We start from the raw sequence: 16,403 nt of genomic DNA on the forward strand, positions 1-16,403 counted from the left end.
AAATATGTGGGATATACTGGCAGATAGTATACTAGTAATACCACTTAATTAGGTATACCTGTATAATCCATGTCATCCAAGACAATAGATGTGATTGACGTGTGACAAAAACCATGTCTTTTTATGGTCACTCTTAAGGCTGCTGTTAACGGCGTTTTATTCTGTGCTGTTATGCTGAAAGGTGTTTGTTTTGAATCTTAACACAAAATAGAACATGGGTCACAAGTGTATCTTCTTTTGGCCCACTACAGTACATAGTACCAATGATGCATCATCTCCAATAAGAGAGTGTACAGGTCTGTGCAGGGGTAGCAACAACTAAAATTAGTGCATGCAGCACATGGCATACACTGAAAAAATAAAAATAAATACACATAAAACACAGAAAAACAAAACAAAATTCCAAACCAAAAGTATACAAAAAGCTACTTGACCCTGATCCCTCTTAACAATTTCTTCATCTAAACCATCAACCTGCCTATTAGACCTCATCCCAACTAGGCACCTTATGGAAGTTTTACCCCTAGTTAGCAATTCTTTACTAGATATGATCAATCTGTTTTTACTAGCAGGCTATGTACCACAGTCCTATAAATAGCTGTAATTAAACTTTTCTTTAAAAAGCCTACTCTTGATTCAGGCATATTAGCCAAATATAGACCCATATATAACCTTCCCTTTTTCTCTAAGATCCTTGAGAATGCAGTCAAAAATCAGTTGCGTGGCTTTCTACAGGACAATAGTTTATTTTTATGTTTTTCAATCAGGATTTAGAGTACATCATAGTAGAGACAGCACTGGTGAAAGTTACAAATGTCCTTCTAATGGCATCGGACAATGGACTTATCTCTGATTTTAGATCTCAGTGCTAAATTTGATACTATTGACCTTTACATCCTATTACAAAGACTGGAGCATTTTATCAGCATTGAAGTAACCACACTAAACTGGTTTAAGTCCTATCTATCTGATAGGCTTCAGTTGTACACGTTAAGGACAAATTCTCCATGTACACAAATGTTAGAAATGGAGTTCTGTGTCTGGACTAGTTCTATCCATCTTGTATATACTTTCTTTAGGCAGTGTTATCAGGAAACATGCAATAAACTTCCATTGTTACGCAGATGATACTCAACTATACTTGTCATTGAAACCAATGAACACACCTCAGAAACATATTTTCTAAGGTTATAGTTACACTAGATGACATTGTCTTGGCCTCCAGCTCCACCATAAGGAATCTCTGAGTTATCTTTGATAAGGCTATGTCCTTTAACTCCCACATAAAACAAACTTTAAAGACAGCCCTTTTCCACTTACATAATATTGCCAAAATCAGGCACTTCCTGTCTCAAAAGGATGCAGAAAAAGTAGTCCATGTCACACGGCGGTGAGGTTTGTCTTGTCTTGGGATTTTGGTCTTGTCATTTCCTGTTTTATTTTGAAGGATTCACTCTCCTCTCGTTTCAGAGCACTTGCCCTTCCTCATGTGTCACCTGTGTGTCCTGATTACTCATTGTCTCCACCTGTTTCCCATTACCTCTGCATGTTTAAATAGTCTGTGTCTCCTTTGTCTTTTGCCAGAGTGTCTTTGTCCGTTCACCCGACTCACCTCCAGCCTTGTATCCACAGCCACAGTGTTGCCTCCAGTAAGCCATTGTTCCTCTGTAAGAGTGATTTTTTTGTTTGTAAATTTTGATATCTTAGTTTCTCGCCTTAGCCTTAGAGTACTTTCCTAGTTGTTTGTTTTCCTCCTTTTGGAGCGATTTTGTTTTACTCGTTTATGTTCGTAGCTATCTTAGGTCCTCTGTTTTTTTTAAGGAGAGAGTTTTATTTAGAGCTTTTCTGGTTTTCCTCCTGTTGGAGCGTTTTTTTGTTAAATCTTTTCATAGCCTTTTGTTTGCCTCCTGTGAGTGATTTTGATTTGTTCTAACTTTATTAGCCTCCGTTCATTTGTTTTTTTCCTCCTCTTGAGAGTGACTTTTTGTTTTTGTTTTCTTATCTGCCCTAGGATAATTTTATAGCCTCTGTTTCTTTGTCACTCAGTGAGAGAACCTTAGTTGTAAATAAAGTCTGTTTTATTTACGTCATCTCTGCGTCTGAGTCCTGCCTTTTAATCTCGGCCTGACAGTCCATGCATTTGTTACTTCTTGTCTGGACTATAGCAATTCAGTATTGTTTGGCTGCCCCAACAAGTCTCTAAAGACTCTCCAGTTGAAATGCTACAGCACAAATACTGACAGGACCTAAAAATAGAGAACATAGTTCTCCTGTGTTAGCCTCTCCATATTGGCATATTCATACCAATGAAAGTCATGGTGAACCACAGGTTTGGTTGCATGACATTCAGGGGTGTAGCTGAGAGAGGAGGAATTTACAGAAGCTCTATATCATATGACATGGATTGGTAAGATGATTTATCAGTTAAATTAACAGGTCCACTTCATTGTGTTCATGTATGAAGGGACTCTAACTCTTGTCCTATCCCAGAGTGTACACTGGGTGGCAGAATAGAGCCACAGTGAGCACAGCAATGTTAAGGAAATGTTAAACCATGGGGTACCTTACTTTGTTGACATGTTGCTTTGCTTGGTTATTTTTTAAAGTTGAACAATACAAATCTGAGCCATTTGTGCTCTCTCTCTCTCTCTCTCTCTCTCTCTCTCTCTCTCTCTCTCTCTCTCTCTCTCTCTCTCTTTCTCTTTCTCTCTCCCCCTCCCTCTCTCACACACACACTCATATATCTGTAAATTGTTTTCTCTTACAGCTCTGTTCTTTTCATGACATTAGAGCCGTATCATGACTACAGTGACCTTGAAGCACTGTGGCGGCAGCAGAGTGTTGATTGTCATTTTAGTTCAGATCTGTCCAGTTAAAGTCTTCCGCTGGGGGAAAATACACTGCAGATGGTGTATGAATGGAATTTAGACTCAAGGACACTGAATCATCCTCATAGTTCATTATCTACTTCTACTACAAATCAGTCAGGGCACATCATGCACGTACACATAAACACACATGCACACAGAGTGTGTAGAGTTGATAAAAAACATAAAACACTGCAGGGGAATGCTCTGTCCAACTCTATCTTCCTTCACTGTACAGTTAATGCAATTAGTGTAATTAGAAGAGTCCCTAGGGTGCGGGTGTGGGGGTTTGGGGACGGAGGGACAGGGGTGGGGGGTCAGTGGCGTAGGAGGGGGAGAAAGGACGGGACGGGCCTTTCCTCAGGAAAACATATCACCTTCCACCACAATAGAGCCCGTCAGGAAACTACAGGCAGCCACATTGCTCTCTTGAGTCACCGAATACTTTCGGACACGCTCTCACACTCATCAGTTACACACACACATGCACACACTTCACAGCCTGGCAGCCCACACAGCCAGCACACTCCAGGATGACATTGTACTAAAACACTGCAAGGCAAACTCATCAGGTAAGTCTCATCCTCTGCACTTTCACACAGTATCTGATTTTCAGATGCTTTCATTTTCATATGTTTTGGGTGAGGGAATTATTTTTGTTCCTTCATGCTTTCTGTGGTAAACATGTTTGATATTAGTGTTCATATTATTGTGTTTCTTTGTTGAGAATATTGTATTTGGACATTGTTTTTCTAGTTATTTACCCAGTCAATAATTGGTGCTCATCCATTTTTTGTGTTGTTGACATAGGTTTTAAACTGAAATTTTCATTGATAGAATTGATAAAACCTGTTGTTTGTATTGTTCAGTGACGATCTTGTAATTGAGGAAATCACTCTCACTTACTGTTTTTGTCACGTTATAGTGAGAAAACTCACATTTGAGGGATATTCTCATCACTTCTGGTTTGATTTTAGTTGACACCATTATATTTGATCTGAATGAGGGCTGAATTGTTACAGCTGTTTAATACTGATGGAGATCCTTTAGTGATGTCAGCTGTCAGATGCATATGGCCTATTGTTCTCTCAAGAAAATGTTTTGCTTTTGAGGGAGGCATAAAATCCTTTCCAGTTGTTCGCAAGTGTTTTCCTGTCCTCCACTCTTGTGAGAGGCTGATAAACAGTAAAAAGGGTTAGGTTATCAAAGTGTAATTAAGTTGCTTCAGCACCACACACAAGTTCAAACATAGAAAAACTACACATGCATGATACAAAAGCATATTGCATGAAAGCTGACAAATATGGAGATAGAGTTTAAACAGAGTTTATGCTTTCTTTACCCATATGCAGCACTATATAATATAGAACTCATGGTTATATTTATAAGATGCATCATATTTGATTTTTCATTTCAAACCTGAGTAGTAGAAAGTACCAACAGTACCAAACAATCCGAACCAGTAATGACAGTAACATGGACATTTTATATATTTAGAGTCATTTCTCTTCTTCACTGACATATTTCAGTTTCTCCATAGGGTTACTAAATGACTTAAAGACATTAATTGTAAGCATGATTTCAGTATATAGGTCTGCTTGTGATGATTGTTGTTTCAAATCCACTAAAAAAAATCTGCAGATGACTTTACACAAGGAAGCTTCCAGGTGTGCATAGACAGATAGGAGCACCTTGGCCAGAGGTGACACAGAGAAAATGAATGTGGATTGTACAAAAAAAGACTTGAAATGAATAATATATCAGTATCTGACTTTGTAAATGATAACATTAACATTTTTCACTTTTTAAGATGCCCCCAGATTTGCATCTCAGCACCCTTAGCCTTCAGCAAGATTTGTCTTATTGATCAGATTATTTGGAAATAAATCTATTGGCTGCATGTTCAGAATATTGTGTATGAAAAAGTGAAAGTCAAAGGATTTTTGATGTAGGGCTTATGAAAACTCAACAATTTTTTTTTCTTCAACAATGCCCCTGGTTTCAGTGATGGCTGTGACTACAAACAGCAGTGTGGAAAGGATAGGTTCACACTCTCTCAAGTCTTTCTTAAAACAATACTTGCATGCCCATGTGTGCATTGGAACAGTTTTTGATCGCTGTAATTGTTCCTCCTCTCCAGACTGGCTGTGAAAAGATCCCTTCTTAATGAGATTTCAGTGCAAGAGATGAGGACAAAATATGAAAATGCATTCTAGGGTACAGTTAAAACTAATGAGGCTTGAATATGAATTAGTTTGAGTTAGCTGTCGTCCAAAGTTTAAGTCTCTTTATCATAAAAATCCCTGCGTTTTCCTGGGCACTGTTTCTTTGCTGAGCTGAATAGGAAGGACAGTGACACAAATTACTATAAATTTCATTGTAAAATCAACAACTGGAAAATACCCATTTAATTTGTTTAACTCTGCTGCAGTTAATTGAACTTAAAGATTACAAAGAGCAAGGACAGTAGACTTCATCCAACCATCTCTTACACTGAAATAACTAGGAGGTGATCTCTTTGCAGCCAGCATGGACGGGGGAAACAAACAACAAAAATGAAAAAAAAAAAAAAAAAAAAAAAAAAAAAAAATAGAAACAGAAAATAAAAAAACATGGAGGTTGCTTGTGAGCCTCAACTCAACAAGGAACTAATTGGTGATTTCTTTTATATGAATCAGCTCTCATTGACATTATATATGAGAGTATAAATGAGATGTTTCAGTAATGTAAGAGTTATTTACAACATAATATTTCAATGTAGCTCTGTATAATAAGATTTTATTGAAATCAATAGTTCTCAGCCATTAAATCTGCAAGGACAAGATAAAAAAATGTGTTTTTGTTTATATGACATTCTTTAACCTTCTTATTTGACTAAACAACAGCAGTTAGTTTAAAATTCTGATAAAGTAACTCACTGGGCTCAGTGAGAGAGAAATGATATGATTTGTAAATTATTTAAAATATCACTGATTCTCCAAATTAACAGGAGAAAGAAATTTTAACCTCTGATCCTGGATTTTACAAGATCAGAATACATTTCAATCAGGGAACCTGATTATTTCCCCCTCATCTTATAGTAAAATGTCTAGGTCCTATTACATTTCAAAGTGATAGATAGTCAGAAGTTCACTTCACAATGAATCTTATTCTTTATATAACCTTTCTGTCACTCACATCTTGCTTATTCTCAACAAGCTGCAGGTCAGCCTTTCTTTGACGTAATTATTTGTTTCGAAGTGGTATAGTATTTATGTAAGGTTGCAGTGCAGCACATGTAAATGCAACAATATTTTGAATACATATTTCCTATTTGCGCAGTGAAGTGCATTACATAACAAGCATGTGAAAGGATGTTTTTGATTCTGATTATATAAACTGTCTGGTGGCTGGTATATCACCAGAAAAACTGTTTTCCACATTTCATAAGTTCAGTTTGCGGTCACACATTTCCAGCTTACTGTTTTCTAAGGATAGAATCATGTGTACAGGGAACTAAAAGGTATTTTGCAAGATACCCTGGTATTTAATCCTCTGTTATATGGGTTCTGTTTTAATTTGAAATCAAACGCCAGATAAGGTTTGAATAAATGTTTTTTGAAAAAAGTTCATACTAAAGTTGATCTGATAATCAGATGCTCACATATTTGACCTTTTCACAAAAACTTACACACTGTTCTTGTTTTGCAGTTTTTAAAAATCTCAGTTGCAACCATGCCCATTCTGAAGAAGCTCCCGGGAAGGTCCAAGAGCTGTCACGAGTTCCCCAGAGTGAACGGTGAACTGATCCTGCCCCGCCTGGACCTGGACCTCAGGGACTTGAATGATCTCAATGACCTGAAGGAGCTGAATGACCTGAAGGATCTGAACAAGAACCTGAACCCCTTTGAGGATGTGGACCTGGATGAGGACGAGAGGAACGAGGGTGACATGGGCCTCATCATGGGGGAGGTCAAGGGTAACCTCCAGCTCAGATCCTCCCGTGATGGAGAAGAGGAGGAGAACGAGGTGAACGCAGAGAGGCACGGAGCAGGGAACCCTAAAGGGAAACCCCTCAGAGGGACTCTGGAGAGGATCTGTGGAGTGTCACCCCTCAAAACCCTTGGAAAACTGGGGAAAGGGCTCCGCATATCTGGACGCAATGTATGGGGGAACAACTCTCCACACTACAGCCCTGGAGACTCAAATACACTCCCCCCAGAGAGGGAGAAAAGGAAGGGACTACGCAGAAGCTCAGAGGGAATTATGACCCTGCTCCGGTGAGGAGGGAAGGGAGGGATGTGTTCAAATCTGACTTTAGCTGTTGTCTTGATTTGTGATTTAACATCAAGACCATAAATGCATAAATGTATAAATGCTTCAGCAGTCATAGATAGCATTTTTGGAAGTAGTAGATGGTAGTGTACAATCTACACTGTATAAGGTATACAGTATATACTGTATAAACCAAAAGTCTCATGAGTTTTGAGATCAAAAAGGGAAAAAGAGAAAAAAAATAAATGCACTACATAGAAAAGCCTTTCTTAAAGGCTCTGCAACAATGCATCCATCAGATGAAGCAAAATCTAATTATGGATAAAGCTTGTAATAAAGTTTTTTTTGATACTTACAAAAGCACATTTTAAGAGTATCTAAAAATAAACAGCAAATAACATCCCATAATATTACTAGAAGTCAAATCAAACCAAATCAGAGTCAAGGCCTTCTGGAACAGCTAAGTTCCAAGAAATGATGAATTAGAGTCCCAGAGAAAAGGGTGAAAAATGGAAAATCACTTGTTACCTTTGCTGGTCAGTAATAGAACAGCATATAATGTGCCTATTTCCTGAGGAGTTATGTAATATGCCATCACAGCATGTTGATCTACGGAACCTCTTTTGTTTTTCTGTGACATATTGTGTATTCACTGTGCTTACTGAATGGAACTATTTTTAACAGAGGCAGTCATACTCAGCAGCAGCACAGTTTAGCAGATGTGTGAATATGTAGCATTCCAGCTGAAGCTGCTTCTGGGCACACAGCGCAGTACAATACAAACCTCAGGTCTCCTCAAAGTCATTCCCATTCATATTCCTATATCTGCAAGTCATGCAATCATGCCATCCATATCTTCTTACTCAAACTCCCTGCACCAGTCATTCATGTTCTTTGTTGCTGCTGTGGATGTTGTGCAGCTTTACAGGTCGACGTAAGGAGGAGCGCAGAGAGAGCCTGCCCTGTGGGGACCTGAGTGCAGTCACTGAGGCGGAGGCCTCCAGGCGGCCCTCCTTCCTCAGGATGGTCAGTCTGGGCAAGCTGAAGAGGGAATCCATGTCAGACAAGGCCTCCCAAGAGGCCGAGGAGGAAACAGTGGAGGAGGAACCGGTGGTCAAAACCAGAGAGCCACTCTCAGGTAATAATCAAGGTGTAAAAACATCTAAATGCAGATTACAGACTTATATTTATGCATCAAATGACCCAGTAGAATCTTTGTATAGTTTTCCTTGTGTTAGAGAACTTTTCTCTTCAAGGTCAAGATTCAATAGTACTTCCTTGTGATCCTTGTCAACTCTCTGATGAGGGTGAGAGGTCCCCAGATCCCTGAGTCACTGGGTTCAATCACCAACAGGCTGTGAAATCAGGAAATGAGCACACTTCCTTCTACCCTAGGTTCCTCTAGATAAATGTTCACCAAGCTACTGTTCACAGACTCCACAGGGAACCTTGCTCAGAATAGCAGACTGCTCACAGTGAGCAACACATCCCAATTTGCCAATCAGGCACACGCACAACTACTTAATAACCATAAAAACAGATTTATGCTTGGACAACCCTCTGTGAATGTTGCAAATAAATATTTTTCTCCTCTTGCCCCCCCCCCCCCACAGTCCTGGAGATCTTACAGTTGGTCAACCACAGGGACCTTCTCCTGGCCGACACACACATTCAGGAGTTGGAGCGAGAGTGTGAGCTGCTGTCTCTCCTTCCAACCCCAAGTACTCCAACTCTTGCTCCCAGCACCCCTCCCACCATGATCACCTTATCATCCTCTTCCACTGATGACTCCCTCAGCTCCAATGCAACGCTGGACTCAAGCCGGAGGAAGGCTAAAGATGTGGAGCTCCTGTATGAGGCCTTGCAGAAGGAAATGTGGGATGTGGTGCGGGAGTCCCTCCGCCAGCCCAGCGCTGGTCCCAACCTTGGGCTGGTGGTGCTGGTGATCCAACAAGAGGAGCATGCTGATGCTGCCTGGGCTCTGAGAGAAGAGACCAAGCCGGAAAGAGAGGGTCCGCAGATCCAGCCCAGTCAGCGTCCCCGGAAACTGAAGATGAAGTGGAGGCAGGCTGTGGCAGAGGCTGCAGACTGGAGCCTGCCACATCAGGTGGATACCCAGGCAGGTCAGTTGGCCTCATACCTGGAGCGCTTGAGGAGCCGGATGGTGGATGACCTTGATGCAGCAAGGAGGAATGCTGTATCCATTTACCCAGAGGAGTTTGCTGCCTTCCAGGTGTATGTGGAAAGTTACCATCGAGCTGTGGCCAAACGTCTTCGGACTATAACCAGCGGCCCGCTGCAGATTACAGACGTCTACTCACTACTAGACTGGTTCTACAATATCTACAACAGGTAGGCTACCTCATTAGACTGTGAACCTGGGTGCAGCAATGACATTTCAGACTTTGATTACAAACCTGAAAGCTGAACTGGTTTAGTAATGATTCGTCACTCTCCACCAGGGATGTCCTCGGAACCATTGGCACAGCTACACCTATCAATTACACCCCTCTGGAACCCATTCTGCCTCAGGATACAGTGGACAGGCTGGAACAAGACTGCATCAGTATTGTGAGGGTAAGGAATTTTATTTTTGCCTTTCTGTTTCTTAGAAAATCTTGATGGTAGACACATTTACATTTTTTGCTGTTATTTTCAGGAGAAGGTGACAACAGAGCTTATTCAGGTTCTGGATGAAGAGGAGAGGCGATGGGCCCAGACTCTGCACATAGAGGAGTATCAGTCGCATCTAGCACGTTCTGTCATCCAGGTACACTGTCACACAACATTTTCACTCTTGGAAACTGACTTTTAAGTGATTTTTAAAATGGTTTTAGTCGTCTTTTTATGATACTGTTTTCTTATCACTCATGTCTCTCACAATTCCAGAGACTAAAGGTGGATTTGGACAGATCCACATCTGTGAACCAGTTTCTAGGGGCAAGAGTGGCTCGCTGTAGTCTCATTGGATTGGCTGATTTTCTCTACAAGTGAGTACCTGCTATCAGAAAAGAATAAAGTCAGGGACACATTCTGCAAATCTTAAAGTTGGGTTATAGCAAACTTAATGAAAGTCCTGATTTAACTTGCATGATAGGCAGTTTGCAAAAACATTTGATGTTGGAACAGTGCTTTCTTTCTTTCTTCTTCTTCTTCTTCTTTTTTTTTTTTTTTTTACTAAACAAAGGGCTTTATTGAATGTGCCAGTATTTTCAGGTTTATGGATAGGATCCTGTGTTTTTACAGGACAAGCTTATCATTTTATAAGATGACATTAGCATTCAATAGGCTCTAACAAAACCTCTGTGTGTTCAGTTTTCAGAGGAAGGTGGAAATGTTTCATGATACTCAGGCAGAATTTGGAGACCGAGGGGACGGATATGTTTCCAGGACCATTGCTCTAGTCAACTGCTGCCCTCCTCTCAGGTAGACGAACAATTATGGCAACATTATTCAACTGAAAAATGTCATTCATTATCTTTTTTAAATTATATTTCTGGGGGAAAGCAGTGCAGTAATTTGCTGAAAGTGCAGCTTCATATCTCCGGTATGTCCTCCAGATCCTTTGTGGAGCGCTGCAGGCAGTGTGATCCACAGGGCAGCGAGGAGTCAGGGCAGAGAGCCAACTCCTCCCTGGACAGGATCATCAACCAGTCAGTGAGGGTACTGACTGACAGGCTGTTCGAGCATATCAGGGTGAGAAAGACATTAGCAAGTATCATCTCAGTTCTTAATGCTCCCCGTGACAAGACCCCCACAAACAGTCAATACAGTTATTTTGTTAAAACTTGTTAGAAAACATTGCACATGTTCTGAGGTGAGCCATTGGTAAAATTCTTCAAATTTCTCAACACAACACAGCACAAATTCAAAATTTTACACTGTAAAAATGAAGTAGTAAAATGGCAAAGTACAAATTATGCAGTTGGATGAGACCTGTGTTTTATTTCAGTATTTTTATATCTATATTTTTAATTCATAAACATGTAAATAGGAATTGCATCTTGAGTCTAGTTTGAATACTTTTGGCTGCTTTTAGTTTAAAATCTCATCATATTTCATAGGATGATCATGTTTTGTATTTAAGATTTTAGTCTAAATAATGAGCAGATACAGTTATCAGATAAATGTGGCACAGAAATATAAAGTATCAAAAACAGAAATATGCAAGCTAAGTACAAATACCTCAAAACTGCACTGAAGTACACACAGTACTTGAATATTTTTACTTTAAATGTACATTGTGTACTCTGTTAATCAGATTTTAATCTGTTGTTCCAGCCTTTCTTTGACAAACTGATAAAGAGAAAATGGCTGAACAACACTGAGGCCTTTGAGGCCATTGAAGCCAGTATTAAACACCACTTCAAGAAGTTCAGAAGGATGGACTCTCCTCCATATCAGGTAACATCTGTGTGATGAACTAGAGTTGATGTTTAATTTAATGTTTAGGTAAAATGCAGTATTTGCTTGTGTCATATGTAGCTAAACAGTGATTAATGTTATGAATGACTGACAGACGCTGGTGGGTGAGGTGCATCGGCGGGTCCTAGTGGAGTATGTCCGAGCCATCATGCGGGGAAGGGTCATCTGCACATCCTCCAAGATGAGGAAGAGGATGGCTTTCCGTCTGCAAGATGAGGCCAAACAGCTGAAAGGACTCTTTAGAGATCTGGTGAGTCTGGTCTTCATGCAATATTTATTTACGTACATGAATCAGGCAACGTCATTAAAGAGGATAGACTTAAACTGATATAGCCTGCAAAAGACATATACTGCATCTAAACCAGAACCACTTATTACTTTTCAGGAGACACCAAGTGTTAAAACTAATTTCAAAATGCTGATTGTTCAAAACACTGAGCAGAGCTGGCGAGGAGAATGCAGAGCCTGGTGGCTGTGAATGGAGCCTGACCCTCGAACTTCCTAGGTCAGGAATAACTCAGACAGTGTTGATACAGGACTGAGCTCTGAAAAATGGCTGCCGTCAGTGAGATGGAGATGGATGAACCAGGCTTACGTTAGCACTTGCCGTTGGGTTGTAAAACAACTAGGCCTGTCAGTGTGGCATTTGCCCCCTTTGTGTATGTGAGTTCAAACAAGTGTCCGTCACCTCGGCTGACAACAGGAAGCCGCTGTGTTCAGAAGGAACTTCCTGTTCCTGTCAGCTGGCCAGCTTTGATGTGGCTCTGGGATGGCCTTGATGGCCTTTTTCACTGAGGAGTGAGATGAAGCGTCTGTGGAAACTGGGAACTTGGGGTGGAGGTGTGAGCGCAGATAAGTTTTTAATGACTGTCTAAAACAGATGTCGTTATTTTTAGTGAATGCCAAGCCAAAGAATTCAGCTTTCTCTTTCCTGAGTGTTCAAAGGAAAAACAGGGTCTAGAAAAACAGAGGTGGAGTTTTGTTATTCACTTAGTAAATCACTTAAATGTTTGGCCTCTGGCCTTTAGAGGTATTACTCTGTGTTTCCTCTGAATGTTTGGTTCTATACTCAACTGCCGCGTCTTCTTCAAAACACACCTCTCATTGGAACACATAACAAGTACAGTGAACTTTACATTCAGTTAAAGGTGCTACATGCAAGTTTTTGCTATTGCTACATAGCCAGTGCTAGCATTTACAGCAATTATTGTACTTACCAGTCTAGATAAAACGTTGCAAGTGCAGCATCAAATTTCATTCCTTTACTCATTAAGAACTGTGTCCGGCACTGGAAAGTAACAGCAATGTTAACTGTTTTGCGTCTATCGTTATCAATTCTTTCCTTCTACTGAAGTCAACATGCTAACCAATCTCGTCACTTTTGATAGTGAGTCACTGTAGTGCCCAGTCTGCCCTCAGTTCAACACGAGAGGATGAAGAAGTAACACTGCTCAGGGGCAAGCCACTACCACCACCACCACCACCCACTGCTGACATGAAACCAAGCAGTGAAAATTTACCTATAGTCCCTTTAAATACATTTCAAAAAGGAAGTCCAGTGTAAATATCAATTCCATGTTTCTGTGGTAATAAATACTTATATCTGTTGCATGATAGTTAAATTGTTTGCTATGCTCTTTGTCTTCTCTGTGCTTCAGGAATCAAGCTCATCCTGGTTGGACAGCATCATCTGCCACCTAGCTGACATCATTCTCCTGGAGGACACTCCCTCCATCCAGATGGAAGTCGCTGTCCTGGTGAAAGAGTTTCCAGATATTCGGTGAGGGTTTTAACAACAACAACAGTGTTGGAACGTTTCTATTGCAACCAGGAAGCGTCTATAAAAACAGATATATCTGAACTGTACCCCCAGAGGTCTTATATTCTTTTATGCTTACTGCTACACATTCAGAGTGCTGTTTTTGGCACTTAGCCAGAGCAGAGAAACTGTAAGACTATGTATGTGTCTTTTTTTTTCTTTTTTTTTGTCACAATGGATCAAAACAAGGAAAAGGAGTGCGGAAACATATCTACATTAACTTTGCTATTTTTGGAGAGGAGCGCGGGTCTGTTTTGAGAATGGACGAGGCTGAGAGCCCTCAGGGGGGGGGGGAGACATAGCCGCTGTTTGTGCACAGATTAAGACTCAGGTGACGGTTGGCAACCTATGACCGTGTCTGACGCATAACCCTCTGCGGAGCAGACAGGAAGCTGCTGCCGAGTACTTCCTGTTCCTGCCACTCTGCAGGAGACAGACTGGTGCCACACTTGGAATCAAAGCAGGAGAGGTGTGGAAGAGGAGAGTAAAACACAGTAGTTCAGACCTGGGGACATGCTAACTCACTGCTTGAATCAACCCCTTTGTTTACTGCATGGCATCCCCTGCTGGTATTTTAGGAGATCAAAGGTTGCCGGCCTTCCTTGAGTTTTCTGGGTGCTTCTTTTAACAGCGGCTGAGTCCATTCATAGACACATGACTGTGCCTCCACATGGGAATACATGTCAGTCTTTCCAACCTCCTTCCAGTCTTTCCTCCTTATTCAGTCATATCAGGCATATCTAAATGCCAGGTGTGGACTTGTCAAAAACTAAAACCTTTTGGTGCCACTTGCTATTAAGGCACTCATCATAGCATTTGTATACTGGAAATAATGGCTTGATAAATGGCTAATTTATCATTTACTATTACTTTGTAGTTTAATTATAAGCCAGAAATAAGAACCTTTAGAATTACCTTAAGAATCTTTGGCTCCTCGGGTTGAGAAAAATGTGTCAGTATGACAAAAACTAGACTTGGTGGCTTATTAAAACGTTAGAAATCCAGTATCACCAACATTTATGGACACATTATTATCAAACTGAGAGTATAAACACCAGTCAAACTGGCTAAAAGAGGATTCAAGGGTTCAAAGGTTTGTTTGTCACATACACAAGTAATATCAAGTGAAATGGAGTGCGGCATGCTTCTGAAGTTGCGCCAAAAGACTACTGTAGATACAAAGGTACAAAATTATAAAAATATATAAAAATGAAAATTGTATGTACATGTATAAACACAAGATGTTCTTATTACTATAAAGAGAATGATTTGCTGAACAATGACATAGTTACAGCTGATAAACTGGAAAGTGATACTGAATCATCTGTTCTTTCCCAGAAACAGATATTATGACTCAAAAGGTTGTGACTGTTACTCAAACTCATGACAGCCCTTGACGACACCAAACAGACCCGATTAACACATTAACACCCGTCTACCTCCCTTCCCCTCATCCTCCTCCTCATATCCTTCCTCCTCACAGGAAGAAGCACATCTCCACCCTGCTGAACATACGGGGGATGATGCGACAGGCTGAGCGCCAGGAGATCCTCAACATTGTCAAAGACTTTGAATGCAGCAGTGCCCTCATGTGCCGGGACCACGCCCTCTTTTCTGACATTCCCATCACCTCAGAGGTGCACTGCATCAGCCTGGGTATTCTCCGCCTTGCCATGACTGTGTCCAACTGGTTCTCAGAGCACCGCCCAAGGCGAAACCACAGGACAAGTGCCAGAAACGCAACACCTCAATCTGCTGAGAATATAGAAGATAAACTCCACAGAGAAGACTAGCTGTTGGTGTTTGTGTTAGGAGAGTAGTCACAGACATGCTGTGAACATACTGATGAGATGTACATGCACCTTGACCAAAGACTGTACCAAATATTGTTAGCAGACCATTTAAAAAAAAAAAAAAACTTGACCTCAGGTACTGCTCGTACTGTACACGCTCACTTACTGACATTTCTCCATCTCCACATGTGCATTTTTTAATGGAAATGTGAAACAGACAAGTGTATTGTAATAGTTCATTATGCTCTGTGTTCTCTTATTCTGATCTAAACAAATACAGAAATAGTAGTATAAATAATCTTCAAAATGTAACTTCTCCGGTCTTTTTAGCCTTTTATTGCTCCACATCATTGCAGAAACAACTGCTAGCAGATGCAATGCAATATGATCTACTATGTTTGCTGTTTAACATGTATTTAGCCAACCATATATACCCATTCCCTGGTATATAGTGCATATGTATGTAAGGAAATAGTGTATGGAAATGGAAACGTGTTGAGCTCTCACTGTGAATGAAATGGATCTGTTGCTGGAACTGTAATAAAAACCCATTGACTGGGTAGATTAAACAGATTCAGCAGCTCTGTTATTGTGGGTATAATTACTACATTCTGTATTTCTGCAGAAAAACAAGTTGGAACAGTGTTTGTCTGCATACTGTCACAGTTATGTCAGCTCTCTGAATGGATATGCTATTGTACAATTGTTTATCCTATTTCTAACTTTAGGTGTTGTGGTCCCTGAACATGGGCAGGTCAGACACTAAGTCTAGAGCTATGTTAAACAATACATACCAACCAGCACTTTGACCAACAGACATGGGCCAGAGGATCTGACGCAGAACCGATGCTGCTAGTACATATACACACATACTTTATGCCTTTGTTGTTTATCTTAAGGATATGGCAGTTTTGTTCAGTAAACTGAGATCTTGAAATATGGGGCTCCACCACGGCTACTATGACAGTCTGCCCCTGTGCAAGAAGGGTCACACACCCTGAGGCCAACAACGGGATGTTTTTCGATAAGCAAAGATTTCCTGTTGTCCACTGAGGTGCCAACGGATGCTTTTATTGGAGCCAAGTTTACGTTATGCACTAGGAGGGAACTTCCCCTCTGCTGCTCAGAGTGAAGGTGCAGCAGCCACAGCTTTTTCATGTCTGAGCTGCTCGTGGGCTTCTCAAAACAAAGTCAGGCAGCCTCAGCAGGGGTCATTCTGCACACTGACCCCCCCGAATCAGTAGG

The 16,403-nt window shown here is 40.8% G+C and overlaps 1 protein-coding gene across 1 annotated transcript; it reads left to right on the forward strand.

The window, feature by feature from the left end:
• Positions 1-3,268: 3,268 nt before the first annotated feature.
• On the forward strand, positions 3,269-15,731 carry exoc3l2a (exocyst complex component 3-like 2a). The gene is made up of 13 exons (XM_018692558.2): positions 3,269-3,439; positions 6,558-7,126; positions 8,042-8,259; positions 8,735-9,473; positions 9,584-9,698; positions 9,781-9,891; positions 10,011-10,111; positions 10,437-10,547; positions 10,682-10,817; positions 11,403-11,525; positions 11,641-11,796; positions 13,205-13,326; positions 14,849-15,731. Exons 2-13 carry the CDS (start codon positions 6,582-6,584, stop codon positions 15,156-15,158), a joined length of 2,787 nt encoding a protein of 928 aa, XP_018548074.1. The 5' UTR covers positions 3,269-3,439; positions 6,558-6,581; the 3' UTR covers positions 15,159-15,731.
• The last annotated feature ends 672 nt before the right edge of the window (positions 15,732-16,403 follow it).

The sequence above is a fragment of the Lates calcarifer genome, linkage group LG20 (genome assembly GCF_001640805.2).
Source record: "Lates calcarifer isolate ASB-BC8 linkage group LG20, TLL_Latcal_v3, whole genome shotgun sequence".
Classification (NCBI taxonomy): domain Eukaryota; kingdom Metazoa; phylum Chordata; class Actinopteri; family Centropomidae; genus Lates; species Lates calcarifer.

What these genes read in the sequence shown, in the direction of transcription:
- exoc3l2a (XM_018692558.2), top strand. Translation starts at nt 6,582, where the DNA reads ATGCCCATTCTGAAGAAGCTCCCGGGAAGGTCCAAGAGCTGTCACGAG. An exon ending in TTCTACAATATCTACAACAG is followed by an intron (nt 9,474 to 9,583) that starts GTAGGCTACCTC and finishes ACTCTCCACCAG; the next exon opens with GGATGTCCTCGGAACCATTG. An exon ending in AACTGCTGCCCTCCTCTCAG is followed by an intron (nt 10,548 to 10,681) that starts GTAGACGAACAA and finishes TATGTCCTCCAG; the next exon opens with ATCCTTTGTGGAGCGCTGCA.